We start from the raw sequence: 17,482 nt of genomic DNA on the forward strand, positions 1-17,482 counted from the left end.
GGGATTAAAGGTGTGTGCCCCCACCGCCTGGCTCACATGATAACTTCTAAGCCACATGGATTCAGACTGGAATGTTGGTCCCATTGGTGGTTAGCTCTTGGTTGAGTTCTCTCTAATTTCTGGGCCTTAGTCCCCTTCCCCCCCCCCCACACACACACTGCAAAAAGGGATCCAATGCAGGCCTCGGAAGCTGTGCTGGGCAATGCAATGCTTGCTCTATGTGCTGGCTGGATAGGGCAGGAATAAAGCCACACCTGGGTGTCCAGGAAGGAAAGAGGGCCACAGAACAGCAGCGACAGTGATGGAGAGCAAGAGGGAACAAGCTGGGCGTATGGAACTGGTCAAGTCTTTCCCCCCAACCCAGGTGTGCAGCTGACAATGCTGGGCGTGTCCACCCTGCTCCTGCTCTGGGGCCTGGCCACTCCGAGCCTGGGCTTGCTTGAGACTGTCGGCACACTTGCTCGGATCGACAAAGATGAACTGGGCAAAGGTGAGTCAGGGGCAGGTGGGCAGACTGGAGGGACCCCTCTGCAATTGTCTGCATCAGAGGCAGACATTCGAGCTGAGGCTCTCAGTGCTCAGCTGGCACTTTCTGCTATATTCTGTGGGGACCCGGGAGGAGCCAGCAGCACACACTCTGACATGGACTTGCTCTCCAACTCCTCCGGTGGCCACTGTCGCCATTTCCTCTGAGCAGAGAACTGGACTGTGTGGAGTTGCCTGGGCCTGGGGACAGGCATGGAGAAGGGCCTGACTGGGTCATATCTCCACCTCATGTCTTTGGGGTGACCATCTCAGGGACAATGCAGGGTTACCCATGGTGGGGCTTTTCCATCCTGCCCTCCCATAGCTACAGAGCCAGGCTGTGGACCTCAAGGCTGGGGTTGCTCCTGCACTGCCTTCAGTCCCTGGGTCCACTCTCCAGTCCGGTTCCAGGGTAGCCCTGGGATCTGGAGCCGAGTTTAACTCCAGGCCCTCACATCACATTTGCTCTGACACTGGGCAAGTGTCTGTCCCTTTTCGGCCTTTTGTCTATCTCAGATGAATGGATTGTCAGGGGGTGTGGTCATTTATTCCTGGCACTCCCTGGGTACCATAAGTGGGGCCAGTGGGAGGAGTTCCTACCCCTTGAAGTGACATGTCAATCCTAGTGGAAACAGCTAAAAGGAAAAGGCAGCGGCCTCGGTCCTGGTCCTCAGTGTGGAAGAAGAGTTTATTGATCTTCCTCCTTCCCACCCTCTCTGCAGCCATCCAGAACTCGCTGGTTGGGGGCCCTATTCTACAAAACGTCTTGGGAACCGTGACATCGGTGAACCAGGGCCTCCTGGGCGCAGGCGGGCTGCTTGGAGGAGGCGGTCTGCTGAGCTACGGGGGCATCTTCAGTCTTGTGGAAGAACTCTCGGGGTGAGGCGGCAGGGCTCCGCAGGGTTCTGCAGGAAGGCTTGCCCCTGCTTGCTGCTGGGAGGAGCTATGGTCATTGGTGGGCAGTGAGGCTAGTGCAGGAAGGGGAATAATGACTGTGAGCCTGGCAGGACATGGACAGCCTCTTTCCACTGGCACTCAGGGCTGGAGACAATTGTAGTCACTTGCTGTGTGACCCTGGGAAGGTTGCTTGATTTCTCTGGGCTAAGCCAGGTGTCTGTCTGGCTCCTTCCCTCATCTCTTTTGGGAGTCTGCTCAGAAGACCCTGAGCCTGCTGAGCTCCTCCTCATCCCCTCTACACCTCAGGGTCTTTCGATGACATTCTGTACACACCACACATTTTGCTGGTTTGTCTTTGTCACCATGGCAGATTATAAAACCAAGGAGGGGAAGAATTCTCCTCTGGGCTGTTTATCGGAATGCCCTCGCGTATAAACAGGGTGTCGTGATAATTTTAGGATGAAAGAAATGGCAGGCGGCTAATACATTTAGCAGGATAGTCACCAGCAGGGGTTTCTAGGTGACCCTAAGGACTGCTGGGAAGTTGGTCTACTAAGTGCAGAGCCGGGACAAGTGTCAACTCCCTCCACAGGTGAGCAGGTGGAAGCCCCACAGGGAAGGAAGGTTCTTGCTGTGCTCACTCAGGGGTAGAGAGGACTCTGTGTGTGACTGCAGCCCACAGTGCTTACCCATGGCTGGAGTGAGTCAGGGTAGCCAGTCAGTTGAGGAGCACGGGCTTGTGATGGCAGAGGAGATGGGGGCCTGGTCCCCATGTGGCACCCACGTCTACTAAGGGGACTGGTGATGGCTGATAGCATTGAGCTTCATCGAATAACTCTGAGCTAGACCTTGTCAATGCTCGGGTTTTACACACACAGATACTGATCCGCAACAGCCGTATGATACTTCCGTAGTCATGGGTAGCCACAGAGCGCGGGTGTGAAGCATTGATTGGATACCATGATGTTAGGACAGCATTAATATGTATGCAGCAGGCCAAATAGAACCATGTATTCAGTGAGCACTCAATAAATGCTATCACTATTATTAAGTTCCACATCTCTGTGGACCTCCCTGACTGAATGAGTCTCACATTGTCCTTGCTTCAAGGAGCTGTAGAATGTGCCAAAGCCTGATATGGCAGGGCTATAAGCTGCAGGCTGAGAACCAGGAAGGACGACTTCCTAGATGAGGGGATGTCTGACTGAAATCAGGAGGCCCAGGAGGACTCAGCTGGAAGAGGACGCTAAGTTAAAGAGAGTCAGGAATGCGTGTTCCAGACAGAAATAGTGAGAATGAGCTGGAAAGATAACAAGAAATCCCGTGTAGGGTGTTCTCTATGTAGGACCCCGTGTCCCAGGCTGCCAAATAGGATCCGGCCTCCAACTCTGATGCTAGGGTTACACTGCTGAGCATGGACCATACTTGGAATCTGCCGGTCAGGTTCTCCCAGGCCTGGTGGCGTATGTAGGAGTAAGCAGCCCACTCCACCCCTTCTCCAGGCTGAAGATAGAGGAAATTACTCTGCCCAAAGTGTCCCTCAAGCTGCTGCCGGGGTTTGGGGTGCAGCTGAGCCTGCACACCAAGGTTAGCCTGCATGGCTCTGGGTGAGTGTGCTTCTGGGAGCCCCTATCCACTACACCCCCATTTCCTCTACCTTACTTCCTCCCCAAGGGACTCCCATTCTGTTTCTCTTGGGCCCCATTCTATTCCCTTCTCCCAGAGAACCCCACCTCATTGATGATCCTCAGGCTTCCATGGCGTTTCCCGGGTCCTCTTCCACTGCCTGAGGTGGGGCGAGGGGAGTGCCGATGCTTGGGAACCAGGCCCCTTGCCATGCAGACCCAAGGATGGAGTGGGCGTGGTGAGATGGGGAAGGTCTGGGAGGCAGGCCATATTCATTTTTGGAGTTTTGCAGTCCCCTGGTGGGCCTTCTGCAGCTGGCTGCAGAGGTGAATGTGTCCTCGAAGGTGGCACTGGGTATGAGCCCACGGGGGACCCCCATCCTGGTCCTTAAGCGCTGCAACACTCTCCTGGGCCACACCAGTGTGATGTCAGGGTGAGTCTTTGGCTTGTACGCATTCATCATGGGATGCCTGTCTCCCAGGTCTGCCTGAGAATGTCATGCTGCCCTGCAGTCCCAGGGTTTGTCCCAGACGTGAGAACCAAGTCATAGCGCACAACACACCTAGTCCAGAGTGATGTCCTCCTGTTTCTAGGGTCCCGCTCAGGACTCCCTGTCCCCAAGAATCATCTCTGCTCACAGCATGTAAGAACCTCAGCTGTGACTCTGAGTTGTGTGATTCTGGATCCATTGCTCCATGTCAGGGCCTCAGTGTCTCCTGTGTGCGTCTGCAAACACCTTCATAGTTACCACTTTCTGCGGGCACCCACTCACCTGCCCATACTCATGATCAGCCTCACTCCAGGGAGAGAGCAGAGCCCACACAGGGCAAGGGGCCTGCCCAAGCTCCCACGCACAGATGAGACAAACATGGAAGGTGGTCTCTGACCACTGCACTGCCCTCTCCTGGCCCACTCCTCCTCTGCCTCCCTGGCACTGTCTTCATCCTAGGCCAAGTCCCAGCTTCCTAACCTTGCTGGCTTAGTTTTATCTCCAGCAAAGAATGCAGTTCCTCTGTAAAGGCTTTACCAAGGGTGGGGGCTTTGGGCTCCTTAAATTCTAGCATGTGTTCTGATGCACTGGACGTGGTAAGCCCAGGGAACTGCTGCTATCTTGGAATGTGGCTTTGTGGAGATATGACCCTGTACCCCCATAACCTCCAGACAGGCCTGAATCCAACCAGTATCACTTATTCTCAGGCCATCTTCCTGTCATTCATTCATTCATTCATTCATTCATTCATGTTTATTGAGCCCCATGCTAAGCCAGGCATTGCTGCCCATGCATATGACCCTTGCCCACACCTGTTGGATGAAACCTGGGGTCAGACGCTTCCAGAGCACAGGTTGCATAGTAGTCTTGTGAGGGATCCTCACAGTGGCATAGGATAGGGTGGGGCTGTCTAGCCAGGGAAGCTGAAGCCTTGGATGGACCAACGTAAGGCAGGGCCAGGGCTTAAATACAGGTCCCTAAAGCCCCAGCCAACCTCACAAAAGGAAGAGACAGGAGAAAGGCAGAGGCCCTGGTCCACCTGCCCTGATGCCCACCTTCATGTCTCCTCCATCCAGGCTGCTGCCCACACCGATCTCTGGACTCGTAGAACAGACACTCTGCAAAGTGCTGCCTGGCCTGGTGAGTGTGCCCCACCCCCTGCTCAGGCCACCAAGGGTAGTTAGCTGGCATCTCTAACTGAGGAGAACTGTGTAGGTAGAGTGGATAGATAGTCTGCCCTGGACTGAAGGAAGCCGTGTAGCCATGGGAGGGGAGAAGACAGCTCGGGTGGACTCAAGGACATTCACCCTGGGCTCTGGGGCTGAGCATGGGCTCCTGGTTCTGTGTTCTGGCAACACTTTCTTTCCTTCCTTCCTTCTTTCTTTCTTTCCTTATTTTCTTCTCTCTCTCTCTCTCTCTCTCTCTCTCTCTCTCTCTCTCTCTTTCTCCCTTCCTTCCTTTCTTTGTAACATATTTCAATTGTTTTTATTAAAATATATTTTTTTATATTTATAAATAAATATATAATTATATATAATTTCTCTGAGCCCCTCCTTTCCTTCCCTTCCCCCTTCTACCCTCTCCCACGATCCCCACACTCCCAGTTTACTCAGAAGATCTTTTTCTACTTCCCATGTAGGGTCCTCTTTGTTGTCTAGGTTCTCTGGGGTTGTGGATTGTAGGCTGGTTATTCTTTGCTTTATGTCTAAAAGCCACTTATGAGTGAGTAGATATTATATTTGTCTCTCTGGATCTGGGTTACCTTATTCAATATGATGCTTTCTCGATCCATCCTTTTGCCCGCAATTTTCAAGGTGTCGTTTTCCCAGCGGTGTAGTACTCCATTGTGTAAATATACCACATTTTCCTTATCCATTCCTCGGTCGAGGGGCATTTAGGTTGTTTCTAGGTTCTGGCTATGACAAACAATGCTGCTATGAACATAGCTTAGCACATGTCCTTGTGATATGATTGAACATCCTTTGGGTATCTGACAACACTTTCGCCAGAGTCCTTGGTTGTTATTCTGGGTGGGTTTGTGCTTCGAGGTCAATGCTGCGCTATGGCTTCTCTGTCTAGTCCTCCTGGCTGCCCAGGGCTGCAGGTTACACCAGCTGGCTGCCCAGGGCTGCAGGTTACACCAGCTGGCTGCCCAGGGCTATGGGTTACACCAGCTGGCTGCCCAGGGCTGCAGGTTATACCAGCTGGCTGCCCAGGGCTATGGGTTACACCAGCTGGCTGCCCAGGGCTGCAGGTTGCACCAGCTGGCTGCCCAGGGCTATGGGTTACACCAGCTGGCTGCCCAGGGTTATGGGTTACACCAGCTGGCTGCCCAGGGTTATGGGTTACACCAGCTGGCTGCCTGCAGCCGTTCTCTTTCCAGTGCTGACCTGGAGCTAGTGCACCAGTCTTGCCTCAACCCCATCTTAGGGGTCTGCTAGTAACTGTGACCTTGGCGGGTAGCTCTTCGTCTCTGACCCCAGCTGTAGACTGAGGTGCTGGGCTGGAGTCTCATGTGGATGGTAAAGTGTTTGCTCAATGCACTCACAGCACAGGGCTCAGTGAGTTGGAAGGCAGGGTGTGATGGGTTTTGTGGATGACAGAGAAGATGAGGTACCCTGGGACTTCTGACCACAGGCCTTCTCTTTCTGCACTGGGGTGGCAGGATGGAGCTGCAACGGTAGAGGGAGCAGTAGCCGCTGTGACATTGCTTCAGTAGCCCCTGTAATCTCTACTGCACCCCCAGTAATCTTTAGCACTTTAGAAAGTGCTAAGGTGGGGTTCATGTAACAAAGACGTGAGACTGTGTGCCCATATGTCCCCTCCCCATCTCCTGCCTGTCTTCATACCCTGCTTTGCTTTGAGACTCAGCACCAGTTGGAGAAGGGCAGCTATCTCTTGCCCCAAGCAGGGTGCACCCTTATCTCTGTAATAATTTCTGTCTCCTCCTATACAGCTCTGCCCTGTGGTAGACAGCGTGCTAAGTGTGGTGAACGAACTCTTGGGGGCTACACTGAGTAAGTTGGGGCCCTGCCCCGCCTCTGTGATTCTTTCTCTTGTCTGCCTTCCCTTATCACTGAACAGGTGACCATGGAGGGAAGTGGGGTAGAGGGGACACTTTCTCTTCAGACTGCCCACTCCACTTTGGGGAGATCTCTGGAGAAGGCCTAGGGTGGAGACTTAAGGAAGGGGTGCTAGCGAGGATGTCAAATGCAGACAGACAGACAGACACTCACTGAGATTCAGGGTCTGCAGACAGACAGCCAACACCCACTGAGCACCCAGGCTCTGCAGACAGACAGACACTCACTGAGCACCCAGGGTCTGCAGACAGACAGACACTCACTGAGATTCAGGGTTTGCAGACAGACAGACACCCACTGAGCACCCAGGGTCTGCAGACAGACAGACACTCACTGAGCACCCAGAGTCTGCCACAGACAGACACTCACTGAGCACCCAGGCTCTGCAGACAGACACTCACTGAGATTCAGGGTCTGCAGACAGACAGACATCTACTGAGCACCCAGGGTCTGCAGACAGAAAGACATCCACTGAGCACTTGGGACTGAAACAGGTGGCAAAGGTTCTCTGGGAAGAAGGAAGCCTCAGCCCCAGAGGGCTTCAGCAAGGCAAACCCAGTCATGCAGTCCAGTGACTCTATCCTCTTCTGTGGAGTCCTCTGTACTCGGGGAAGTATGCGAAGGAACAGGGCAGCATGGCCCTCTGGCCACACCTCCATCAGGGAGTCTGGGAAAGAGGCAGGGCAGGCATGGGTCAGTCACAGTAGGCCTAAAAACAGGAACACAGACTTTGTCACTTTGTGTGGCCTTGGGCTGTGGACGTCCACCAGCTAGGTGGGGTGACAGCAGCACCCGATGAGTTCTGGATTAAAGGTAAGTATGCCCAGGTGCTCAATGGATGAAGGGGGACTGTTCCTGGTGGCTAGGTTGAGGTTGTACTGTCTGCCCTCTTTCCTGCAGGCCTGGTGCCCCTTGGGCCTCTGGGGTCTGTGGAGTTCACCCTGGCTACGCTGCCCCTCATCTCCAACCAGTACATCGAACTGGATGTGAACGTGAGTGTCCCGAGACCAAGGCAGCAGGGTCCATGAGGGAGCCGCAGAGGTTGATGGGCATCACTGGCAAGGCCAGGAGGCTGAGCAGTCACATATCTTCCTGTCCCCGTCTCCTGCCCCGTAGCCCATCGTGAAGAGCATAGCTGGTGACGTCATTGATTTTCCCAAGCCACGCCTCCCAGTCAAGGTGCCCCCCAAGGAGGACCATACCTCCCAAGTGACTGTCCCACTCTACCTCTTCAGCACCGTGTTTGGGCTCCTGCAGACCAACGGTGCCCTTGACCTAGACATCACCACCGAGATGGTGAGTGGGGTATGGGGATGTTGGGTAGGGACACCTGTAGTCAGACATACGCTAGAGGCATTGGCCAAGCATCTTTATTCATCAACCAGTAAAAGCAACACACACAGAAGGGACCTCCACATCAGACACCTGCTCCCCGGCCTTGGAAGACCTGGTGTTGGGTTTTCCTGTGGTCACTCACAGCCTTGCTTAGCCTGTTCTCTGTAAGTGAGGGTTGGGCATGTTTAGAACATACACACTGTCGTCCATGCTGTCCCAGAGGAGGATGCCAATCCTCCATGGCACGTCTGAAACCTTCTAAACTCAGCCCTCCAGAAAGCCACCCCCAGCAGCCAGAACTGGCACAGAGTGAACCTTCCTTCCAGCCTTGGGTCAGATGACCCTTTCCTGAGTGTCAGCTATTTTACACTAAAGCAGGAATGGCTGGCATCCCATCTGCTTTCTTAAGAATAGGTTTGAGCTGGAGGAAGACAAACAGCTAGGGTTTGACTTTGCCGAAGGCCACTTGCACTTTTGTTATGGAGTTTCTGGGACCTCCTTGATTTTATGCTGGCTCCATTGTCCCAGTGGCTTAGAAGGCCCAGCCTCTAGAAGCCCTGCTAGAGGATTTTTTTTGGTCTCAGCCCTACCTGGAGCAGTGAGCTCTGAGCTATGTGGAGGCCTCACATGCAGCTTAGGTTTGAGGCAAGTGGTTTGGCCTCTTACTTCATACAGGATAGAGGGGTCTTCAGGGGACAGAGGTAGGGATCTTCAGCTGGGGATAAGGCAGAGTCTGAAGGAGGGAAATGTCTTTTGTGGAATATTTGTTCAGATTGTAAAGATGTGTCTTTGCCAAGGTGCCTTCTGATTGGTTTAATAGAGAGCTGAATGGCCAATAGCTAGGCAGGAGGTATAGGTGGGACTTCTGGGAGGAGGGAGAGAGGAAGAGTAATTGAGAAGATGCCAGGAGATACAAAACAAGTCAGAGGTACAGAATAAAAAAAAAGGTAAAAAAAACATGTGGTAGAATGTAGATTAAAAGTACGGTGCACGCCTTTGATCCCAGCACTCAGGAGGCAGAGGCAGGAGGATCTCTGTGAGCACAAGACCAGTCTGGTCTGTAGAGCAAGTTCTAGGACATCCAGGGTTGTTACACAGAAAAACTCTGTCTCGAAAAACAAGACAAAACACAAAAAGGGTTAATTTAAGATAAGAACTAGTTAGAAACAAGGTTAAGCTATAGGCTGAGCTTTCATATTTAATAATAAGTCTCTGTGTCCTTATTTGGGGGGTGGCAGAATAAAGAAAGACACTGGACACCATATGTAGCAAGTCTTTTTCTGTGCTGCCAGCTTCCAAATAAGGACACAGAGAATTATTATTAATTATGAAAACTTGGCCTTAGCTTAGGCTTGTTGCACCAGCTCTGATAACTTAAACTAACTCATTTATTTTAAGCTGCATCCTCTCACGTGGCTTGTTACCTCCTTTCTCTGTACTGCTCGAGTTGCTTTCTCCATGTCTGGCTGATGACCCTGCCTGTCTTCCTCTCTGAGTCCTCTGTGTCCCAGGAGTCCTGCCTAACCTCTTCCTGCTTTGCTGTTGTCCGTTCAGCTCTTAAAAACCCATCACAGTGACACATCTTCACACGGTGCAAAGGAATATTCTACAGCATGTCAGTGAGCGGCACGCCTGGGGCTATGAGCATTATCATGAGAGGTCTTCCCAGAATATGTCTTATGTTATTACCATCACGGTGTGTTGACTGAGCCCGAGAGTGTGCCTGGTGCCCTGGGGACATAGTGCGGACAGATCTATTCTGATAGGTGGTTCATGTGGGGTCACTGTTGCTTAGCAACCTATTGCTTAGTGGACCATGATTACCACTGCTTCCTAGCTACCTCAAGGGGAAGAGGCATGGGCCTAGTATGCTCACATTCCTAACATTTCCACTAGAGCTGGTAAGCTTATGTGAACCCTTTGAGATGAAACGGTCATCTCATGAGCGATTGCTGAGGTGATGGACAAGAGCGCCTGGGGCCTAGCCTCTACTTTCTGATATGGTCTGGGAGCGATGAGAGGGATCTGATAACAGTTGCACAATTTGGACTGCCGTTAGCCAAGGATAGACGACGTTGGGCAGAGCTTTAGTATCCCTTGCGTAAAATGAGGGCAGTCTTAGCTGCAGGGCTGTTGTGTCGGTTGTGCAAGGGAAGCTGGGAAGAACTCTCTGCACGCATCTGGTGCCTGGTACAGGGTCAGGCTCAGGCTCAGTCATCACTGAATAGGTGTGAGTGTCTGTGGTGAGCAGAGGTGGGAGGGACACACTCCCTGTCTTGCCCATGTGCCCAGGGATTCCTTCCTTCTCCATTAACCTCTTGTTTGCTCTTGTGTTCAGGTTCCTAGAAATATCCCGCTGACAACTACTGACCTGGCAGCTTTGGCCCCCGAGGTGAGTGGCCCTCCTAGGAGTTCCCTTAGTGTAACTCTTTCCCCTTGAACTTGAATGGACTCCAAATCTTTCCCAGGGCATCTCTCTAGACACTCACGGTTAATACTGAGTCCAAACTCCTACTAAAGTGTGGAGTGCTAATGACCATATCCTTTCCTGATAGCACAGCTGGCGTAGAAAGGAAGGCATCAGAGTGTCCCAGAAGCCACCTGAGTTCACTGGCCACAGCTGCTCCAGCAGGCATAGAACAGGAGAGTCTCCCCAGGCCCCTAATTGTTGTGGTCCTCCCAGCTGCCTTCTTTCCAGTTACTCAGTGGATACCGAGCAGAAGGAAGCACACCATTAGAGCGTTCTGTGTGTCCCAGCATCGCCTCCGCCTTTGAGAAGTGATGGAAATCAGGACAAGAGCAGTTTAGAACAGAGGCATACTGCCTCCCCACCCACCCCAGACACCAACATGCTGGGATCTGAAGGCTAGTGTCCCCAGCCCAGATTCCTGAGTTACTTATTTATCAGCACAGGGAATCATAAGGTCCACCCTCAAGGGTCCCCCAGACCTGAAGAGTGGCTCCCCCGCTCTTGCTTTTTGCTGTCCTGGAGAGACAAAAGAGAAGGGGCATGGAGGTGGAGATAGGGGACATTAGTACGTGATATTAGGGCCCATAAGTCAGCTGGGCCTGGGCCCGCCACTCTCCAGCTGGGGGAATCAGAATCATCCCGACGTTGACATGACTCCCATCACTTTAGGGATCTTAGAGCAGCAGCAGAGTCTGAGGGGTCAGATAGAGGGACAGAGGATGTGGTGGCTGCTGAGTTGGGTGTGGAGGACAAGGTCTGTGAGTCCGTGGAGGGGATGGCTCCAGGAAATCTCAGGGAGCAAGGGGGGACTTCACCCCTCAGAGTCTCAGGGCTGAAGGATAGAGGAGGCTCAGAAACCTGAGGTTGGACACTCATGGGAACTTCTTGAGGGCAGGAAGAAGGGGACTAGGGATTTGTGGCAGAGACAACTGAAAGGGCCCTTGGGTTGCCATAGTTCGTGTGTGTTGTTTTATTTTTGATCCTTGATCTTGTTATTTAGCCAAGGCTAGCTTTAATTCTTGATCCTTTTGCTTCTGCCTCCCAAAGGCTGGGATTTTAGATGTGTGCCACCATGCCCAGTTTGCCTGTGCATGCAGTCTGATTCGGTGACCCCATGGGTTAGAGTCTTGCCACCTTGATGGGGCCAGGTGCCTGCTCTCCTAGGTTATGCTGTGACCTTGATGCCAAGCACGGTGCTTCTTGCCTGGTGGATGGTCAATGTGTTTGCTGACTGACCGACTGTTTCCAATATTGGGTATCTAAGCTGCCTGGGTGCCCTCTGCCCTTTCCTTGTCTCTCCCAGGCCCTGGGGAAGCTACCCCCTGGCCAGCCCCTCCTGCTCTCGCTGCGGGTGACAAAGGCACCCATGGTCGCACTGCAGAGCAAGAAGGCCACAGTCTCCATCCCAGTGACCATCCGTGTGCTGTCGTCTGTCCCTCAAGGAAGTCCTGTAGCCCTCTTCCAGATGAATGGGGTAAGTGGTTGAGTGGAGAGTGGGGAGCCCCATGTGTCAAGCAAGACCCTCCCATGTCATCTCTGAACTGAACCTGTTTAGCCAGCTTCCCACCTACCCCTAACCCTTCTCTGGCCCAGTGGGTCCACACTGTTTCCTTGAGTCCTGGGAGTTGTTCCCTAATGACTTAACTTAGCTCAGCTGTCTCCTGGGGAATCTGCTGCCTGCTTCAGCCTGCTGGTCCCAGCATGCCTTGTGTTCTACCTGCCCTGCCTGTCTCCTCTGCTATCTTCCTAGGTTTGCTCAAGTGTGCTGGGGAGCCTCTAGCTCCCCCATGGGTTAAACAGTGGGTCTCTCCAAGGTCTGCAGCCCAGAATGCCTGCAGTTCCTGCCACACAGTAGGACCAGAGCAACCTATGGCAGGAATGGTCAGAGGTTCTCCTGGTATTCAGGTGACTGTCCCTATGCCTTGCAGAGTCAGGGAAAATAAATGCCCTCTCTTTTTCTCAGGTTATGACTCTAAATGCCCAGCTGGCTCCATCCACTACCAAGTTGCACATATCCCTGTCCCTGGAACGGTAATGTGGGGGTCTTAGGGTGACCTTATCCCCTCTAGACACAAGAATCAGGGACTGGTTAAAATAGGGGCCACCTGGTGTCAGTAGGCATCACTGAGCTGGGTGTTTAGTGGGTTTGTCTTACCTCCTATAGGGAGGGAACTGGTGATCATTTCAGATCGAGCAGGTAGGGCTCAGAGTAGGTGGCCCTGACTGACCCCTCCACTGCTCCCTATGCTCAGAGGCTGCCCTGGTAGTGAGCCTGCACCAGGATACAAAGGCTGCACCCTGTGCCACCTGTCTGATGCTAACCACAGGGACAGGAGCCCCACACTGCTGGCAGATGCTTCTGCCTCCTATGGACTCCTTCCTCGGATTCCTCCTCTCCTGCCCTGTGTTAACTGGGCATCCAGAGCATCCAAGTAGCCAAGATGAAAGTGAAAGACCGTTCTCCTCATACTTTCATACACTTCCCAGTACAGTACTTTACAGTTTGTAAAGTGCGCTCTGGCTCGAGAAATAGACCTGTGTTCCGGGCCTTCCTCTCCTCCTGGCGCTCTGGCTATGATGAAGTTGGTCTGGCCCCTGTCCCAGTGGTAGAGAATTTCCCAGATGTCTTTGAGATTCTCCTGTCCTGAGTCACAGCACCCAGTATGACATCTCTCTGCTTTTTGGCCTCTACAACTTCCCTGTGGTTCCATTGCAGCCCCCCTTAGCCAGGCCTGCTGCCTGCTCCTCTCTGCCCCCTGGTGGCAGTTCATACCACAGCACTCCAGAGGTGAAGATGGAGGTCTAGGCTTACCCTGAACTAGGGTTCACTGGTATACATGACCATTAGTGAGCACTTGCTGGATGTGGATGGTCCACGTGCAGTGTCACACACACAGACATTTGGGAGCCCCCCCGGAGTGGTTTGAAGCGCAGTCTCAGAAGGGAAGTGAGGGCCTCTCAGTCCATTTCACAGTGAGGAAAACAGAGACCCTGGGCCAAGGCTGGAGAGAGATGAACTAGCTGAGTCTTGTTTCCTGTCCCTGGAAGGCTATGATTGGGGTGGGCCAGGGTAAGCTAGGTGAACAGCCCTCAGTAGGAAGTGAGGAGCAGCTAGAACCTCTCATCCTTTCTCTTCTCTCTGCCAGGTTGAGTGTCCAGCTGGCCTCCTCCTTTTCCCAACCTTTTGATGTAAGTACCTGGGAAGAAGGAACTTGGCACAAGGTGGAGCATTTGGGTGGGGAGTGGCGGCTGAGTCAAGGTCATCACTGCTTCTGTGTGGGCTCAGCTCCCTCTGCGCAGAGCAGAAAAAGAGATGAAGTGTGCTAGTGTTCATGCCTGTGTTTGCTTGTGCACCTGCATTTGTGTCTGCATATGTGTGTGCGTGTGTGCAAATGGCACTGATTACCCTAAGAAAACCAATCCCGTGTTCTTCCAAGGTCTTGGACCGTCACGCTTGTAAATATTCAAAGGCTCACAAGTTCCGAAGATCTGGAAGTCACACAAAGTTCTGAACCCAGAAAGTTATAGCATTTCAGAGCCCCAAAGAGTTCCGAGGCTCCTTCCTGCTTCTTATAGACTTCCGAGGCTCTGAAATCTCAGGGACAGCCTCAAATTCTAGAATGTTCTGAGGGCTCAAAAACTGTCTAAATCCTAAGATCAGACTTCACACAGTTCTACCGTATCTGGGCACATTCCTTCTCCTTTTCTCAGGCACACCCACCCTAACCCACAGAATCTTCTAGAACGGAATGTCTTCTAAGATACCAAGCTAAGGGTGAAACCTGCATTAACCCAAGTCTCTTTTGGTGCTATTGGGTAGACAACCCAGTCCAGGGGACCCGTTACCTGCCAGGAACTGTTTCTTTAGGCTTGCTGAAGGCTTCTAGGCCTCTGGTGTCCCATGAAGTCTCTTCCACACACCCTGTGTTGCAGGCATCCCATCTAGAAGAATGGCTAAGCGATGTGGTCCGGGCAGCCTACATGCAGAGGCTCAACGGTATGATCGAACTGAAGACTGATTTGCTCCTCACTCCCTTGCTTTGAGAATACTGAGGCCAGGGAGAGCCCAGTGTTTCCCTTCATGCAGCAATAACCAGCACCACCTTGTTCTACTCTGGGCCTCCACAGTTATCCTCCCCTGGGCCCTGCTTAAATGCCCATAGTTATGTGGGAAGTAGTCATATCAGCAAGAGATGACACCTCTAGGAGGTGTGGCTGAAGGGGAACCACAATGTGATATCAAAAACACAGGTTTTGTCTTGTTTTGTTTGGGTATGGTGGGGTAGGTAGGAGTTTGCCAATAAGAAGCTGAGTTCCCACAGGGAGGAATGTCTGCCCATCATCAGTGTCTTGGGACACCCCATCTTTGTCTTCACCCATTTTCTCTTCACAGAACACCTGGAGGTTGGGATACCCCTGCCTAAGATTCTCAATGTCAACTTTGCCAATTCAGCAGTAGAAATCATTGAGGTGAGCTTCTCTGTGGCTGTGTTCAGATGACTCCATCTTAGGCTCAGAGGGACATGCTTGACGCCTCTGAGAGGCATGTTCTGCCTCACCTTCTGACCTGCCTCTGTATTATTTCTATATAGCTTGGAGAAATACAAACCATGTCTACGAGAAATAGCTAATAAATAGCTCAAGTATTTCTACCTTTGCCTTCCTTGCCCATGGCAGACATTGTCAATCAATCACAGAATTCTGTTGAATTATGACATGTCTGATCTGAAGAAGAAACCTCAGATAAACTCACAGAATCACAGTTCTTTGGTTTATGAATAGCAAATACTTGTTCTGGCCTTCCCTCGTCTTGTGCCCATGGCAGACATGATTAATAGATTGTGACATCCACCAACACACTTTTTTTGGGCTACAAGCCTGTTCAAGTCAGCACACTTCTGAGTCTTGGGACAGTTCCAGGAAGTGAGCAGAACAGGGGTTTCTGTACCAGTTTTTAAGCTGAGGATGAAGGCCGAGGGGTGTCAAGGTTATTCAGGATGTCTGAGCCAGGAATCTGACCCACACCAGACACGTTCAGCTGCTTCCCCCTGGTTTAATGCTGGGTCTCAGAGCAGGAGGCAGGCACACGGTGAGGCAGATGCGCAGGCCTGGGGCTTGGAGACCTAACTGAGAATTCCTGTTCTTGCAGAATGCTGTTGTGCTGACCGTGGCACCGTGAGGCAGCGTGGCCGCTGCTCTTCCTGTTCACTTCAGAGTCCTGTCTGTCTGCACTCAGTTTCCCTCCCAGTCTCTAGCCTGCATTGGTGACAGTATACGTGCCCCCTGTCCACCCGGGCCCACCTTGCCCTCTGTCCCTGTGGTTCTGCTAGTTTGGGGGTGGGGAACATCTGGGCAGCCCCAGGTCTGCTTCAGAAAGCACACAGCACCTTGGTTCAGTCCCAGCTTCAATAAACTGATCCTTGGTCTTGTGCCTGCCTGCTGGTTCATTCCCTGATGATGCAGAGGAGCGGTCTTGGCCTTGGCCTCCAATGACCTTTCTCTTTCTAAGCAGGAACCATTGAGAGATGCAGGAACCTGGAGTGTTGTATCCCAGCCCACCTGGCTGGCCTGGGCAGCCTCTGGTCCTTATCATGCCTCCCCGACTTTTCCTCTCCCTCTCTCTCTTCTTCAGAACCTGCATCTGTGAGTTTTGGGCACTTCTCAGAAGGGTGTATGAGCTGAATTTTGAGGGGTGAATAGGAGTTTTCCAAGGAGAAAAGGATCTGGAACTCCATGCAGCCAGGCTGAGATGCCCACTGACCAAGGAGAAGACAGGGATGCCCCTAGAACAAGAGAGCACTGCCAAATGCTCTTGACGCACGGCACGGTCAGCTTCACGCACCAGTGTGACAACTCTACAGGAGATACAGTTTAAAGGATTTATTTGGGCTCATGGTTTTGGAGGTTTCAGTCTGTGGCAGGCTAGCTTCATTGCTATGGACAGTAGCTGGGGCAGACATCACAGTGCTGGGAGCGTGTCAGGAATTCCTTCCTCCTCCTTTCTGTCCTATTCCCTAGAACTCAAGCCTATGGAAGGTTGGCCCTGCTCACATCTGGCGTGGAGCTCCCCTAGGGTTCATCACTTAAACAAATTCATCACTAAACAAACAAACAAACAAACAAAAGATTAGTAAAGTAGGCTTTACTAATCTGCAGGCATCACCAATGCACATGGTACGAAGTCATCCAAGCTCTTACTCAGAGGTCCGCAGCCTCCTACTGCAACTAAAGGGGTCGGATGCCTGACCTTGGGCTCTGTCTGAGTCCCATATCCCCATATGTGCTGATGGACTGCAACAGGATGTCTGAGACCAGCTGATTTACAATGAGTAACAATACACTGGCTCATTGTTATAGAAGATAGGCCATCCAAGATGGAGGAGCTGATGCTGCTAAGCTCCTTTTTGATGTGCCATCCCATAATGTCAGACAGAAAGGCCAAAGATAGGAAAGAGATAAAGAAGGAGATGGGAGATGGAGAGGAAAAGGGAGAGGGGGACACACACACACACACACACACACACACACAGAATCCTTTCTTTAAGAACCATTTGCACACCGTGGAATTTACCTCTTGTCTACTTAAATGGTACCTATCTGTGCACGAGGCTGGAGTCCCCACAAGCTTAACACCTCCCACTGACCCCATCATACAGGGAACACATCCAGGCCACAGCATGTGCTTGGCTGTGACATGGGGAAGTCATGGTTCTCTCCCAGTTCCTCCGAGGGCTAAAGCCAGCCCTTGTCAGGTGCTGGGAAGAGAGCCTGGCATGTGTGAGTGAGCAGTAACCTGGCCAGGCCTTCACATGGCTGCCATTTCTTGGCGCTTCTTCCCGAGTCAGGCCGGAGGCCCTTTTCCCAGCACTGGGGCGCTAAATGTTCACATCAAGACACCTGGCCCTCCACTGAGCGTTCCCCAAAGGCAGGGACAGAGTCTGCTTGCCACCCTGCTATGCACTGAATCCCACAGCGCCTAGATAGGATGGGGGTTCCATGCTGCTATGGTTCAACTATGAAGTGTCTCCACAGGACTCTAAGGTTAGAGCTTGATCT

General features: G+C 52.2%; 1 protein-coding gene across 1 annotated transcript; it reads left to right on the forward strand.

Annotated features, from left to right (window-relative positions):
* Positions 1-372: 372 nt before the first annotated feature.
* Positions 373-15,728, forward strand: Bpifb3 (BPI fold containing family B member 3). The gene is made up of 15 exons (XM_075963895.1): positions 373-490; positions 1,248-1,404; positions 2,925-3,029; positions 3,341-3,481; positions 4,615-4,678; positions 6,495-6,555; positions 7,522-7,613; positions 7,738-7,917; positions 10,295-10,348; positions 11,730-11,900; positions 12,390-12,457; positions 13,573-13,615; positions 14,360-14,423; positions 14,820-14,896; positions 15,576-15,728. Exons 1-15 carry the CDS (start codon positions 379-381, stop codon positions 15,603-15,605), a joined length of 1,419 nt encoding a protein of 472 aa, XP_075820010.1. The 5' UTR covers positions 373-378; the 3' UTR covers positions 15,606-15,728.
* Positions 15,729-17,482: the final 1,754 nt, after the last annotated feature.

This window comes from Microtus pennsylvanicus, chromosome 2 (genome assembly GCF_037038515.1).
Source record: "Microtus pennsylvanicus isolate mMicPen1 chromosome 2, mMicPen1.hap1, whole genome shotgun sequence".
Classification (NCBI taxonomy): domain Eukaryota; kingdom Metazoa; phylum Chordata; class Mammalia; order Rodentia; family Cricetidae; genus Microtus; species Microtus pennsylvanicus.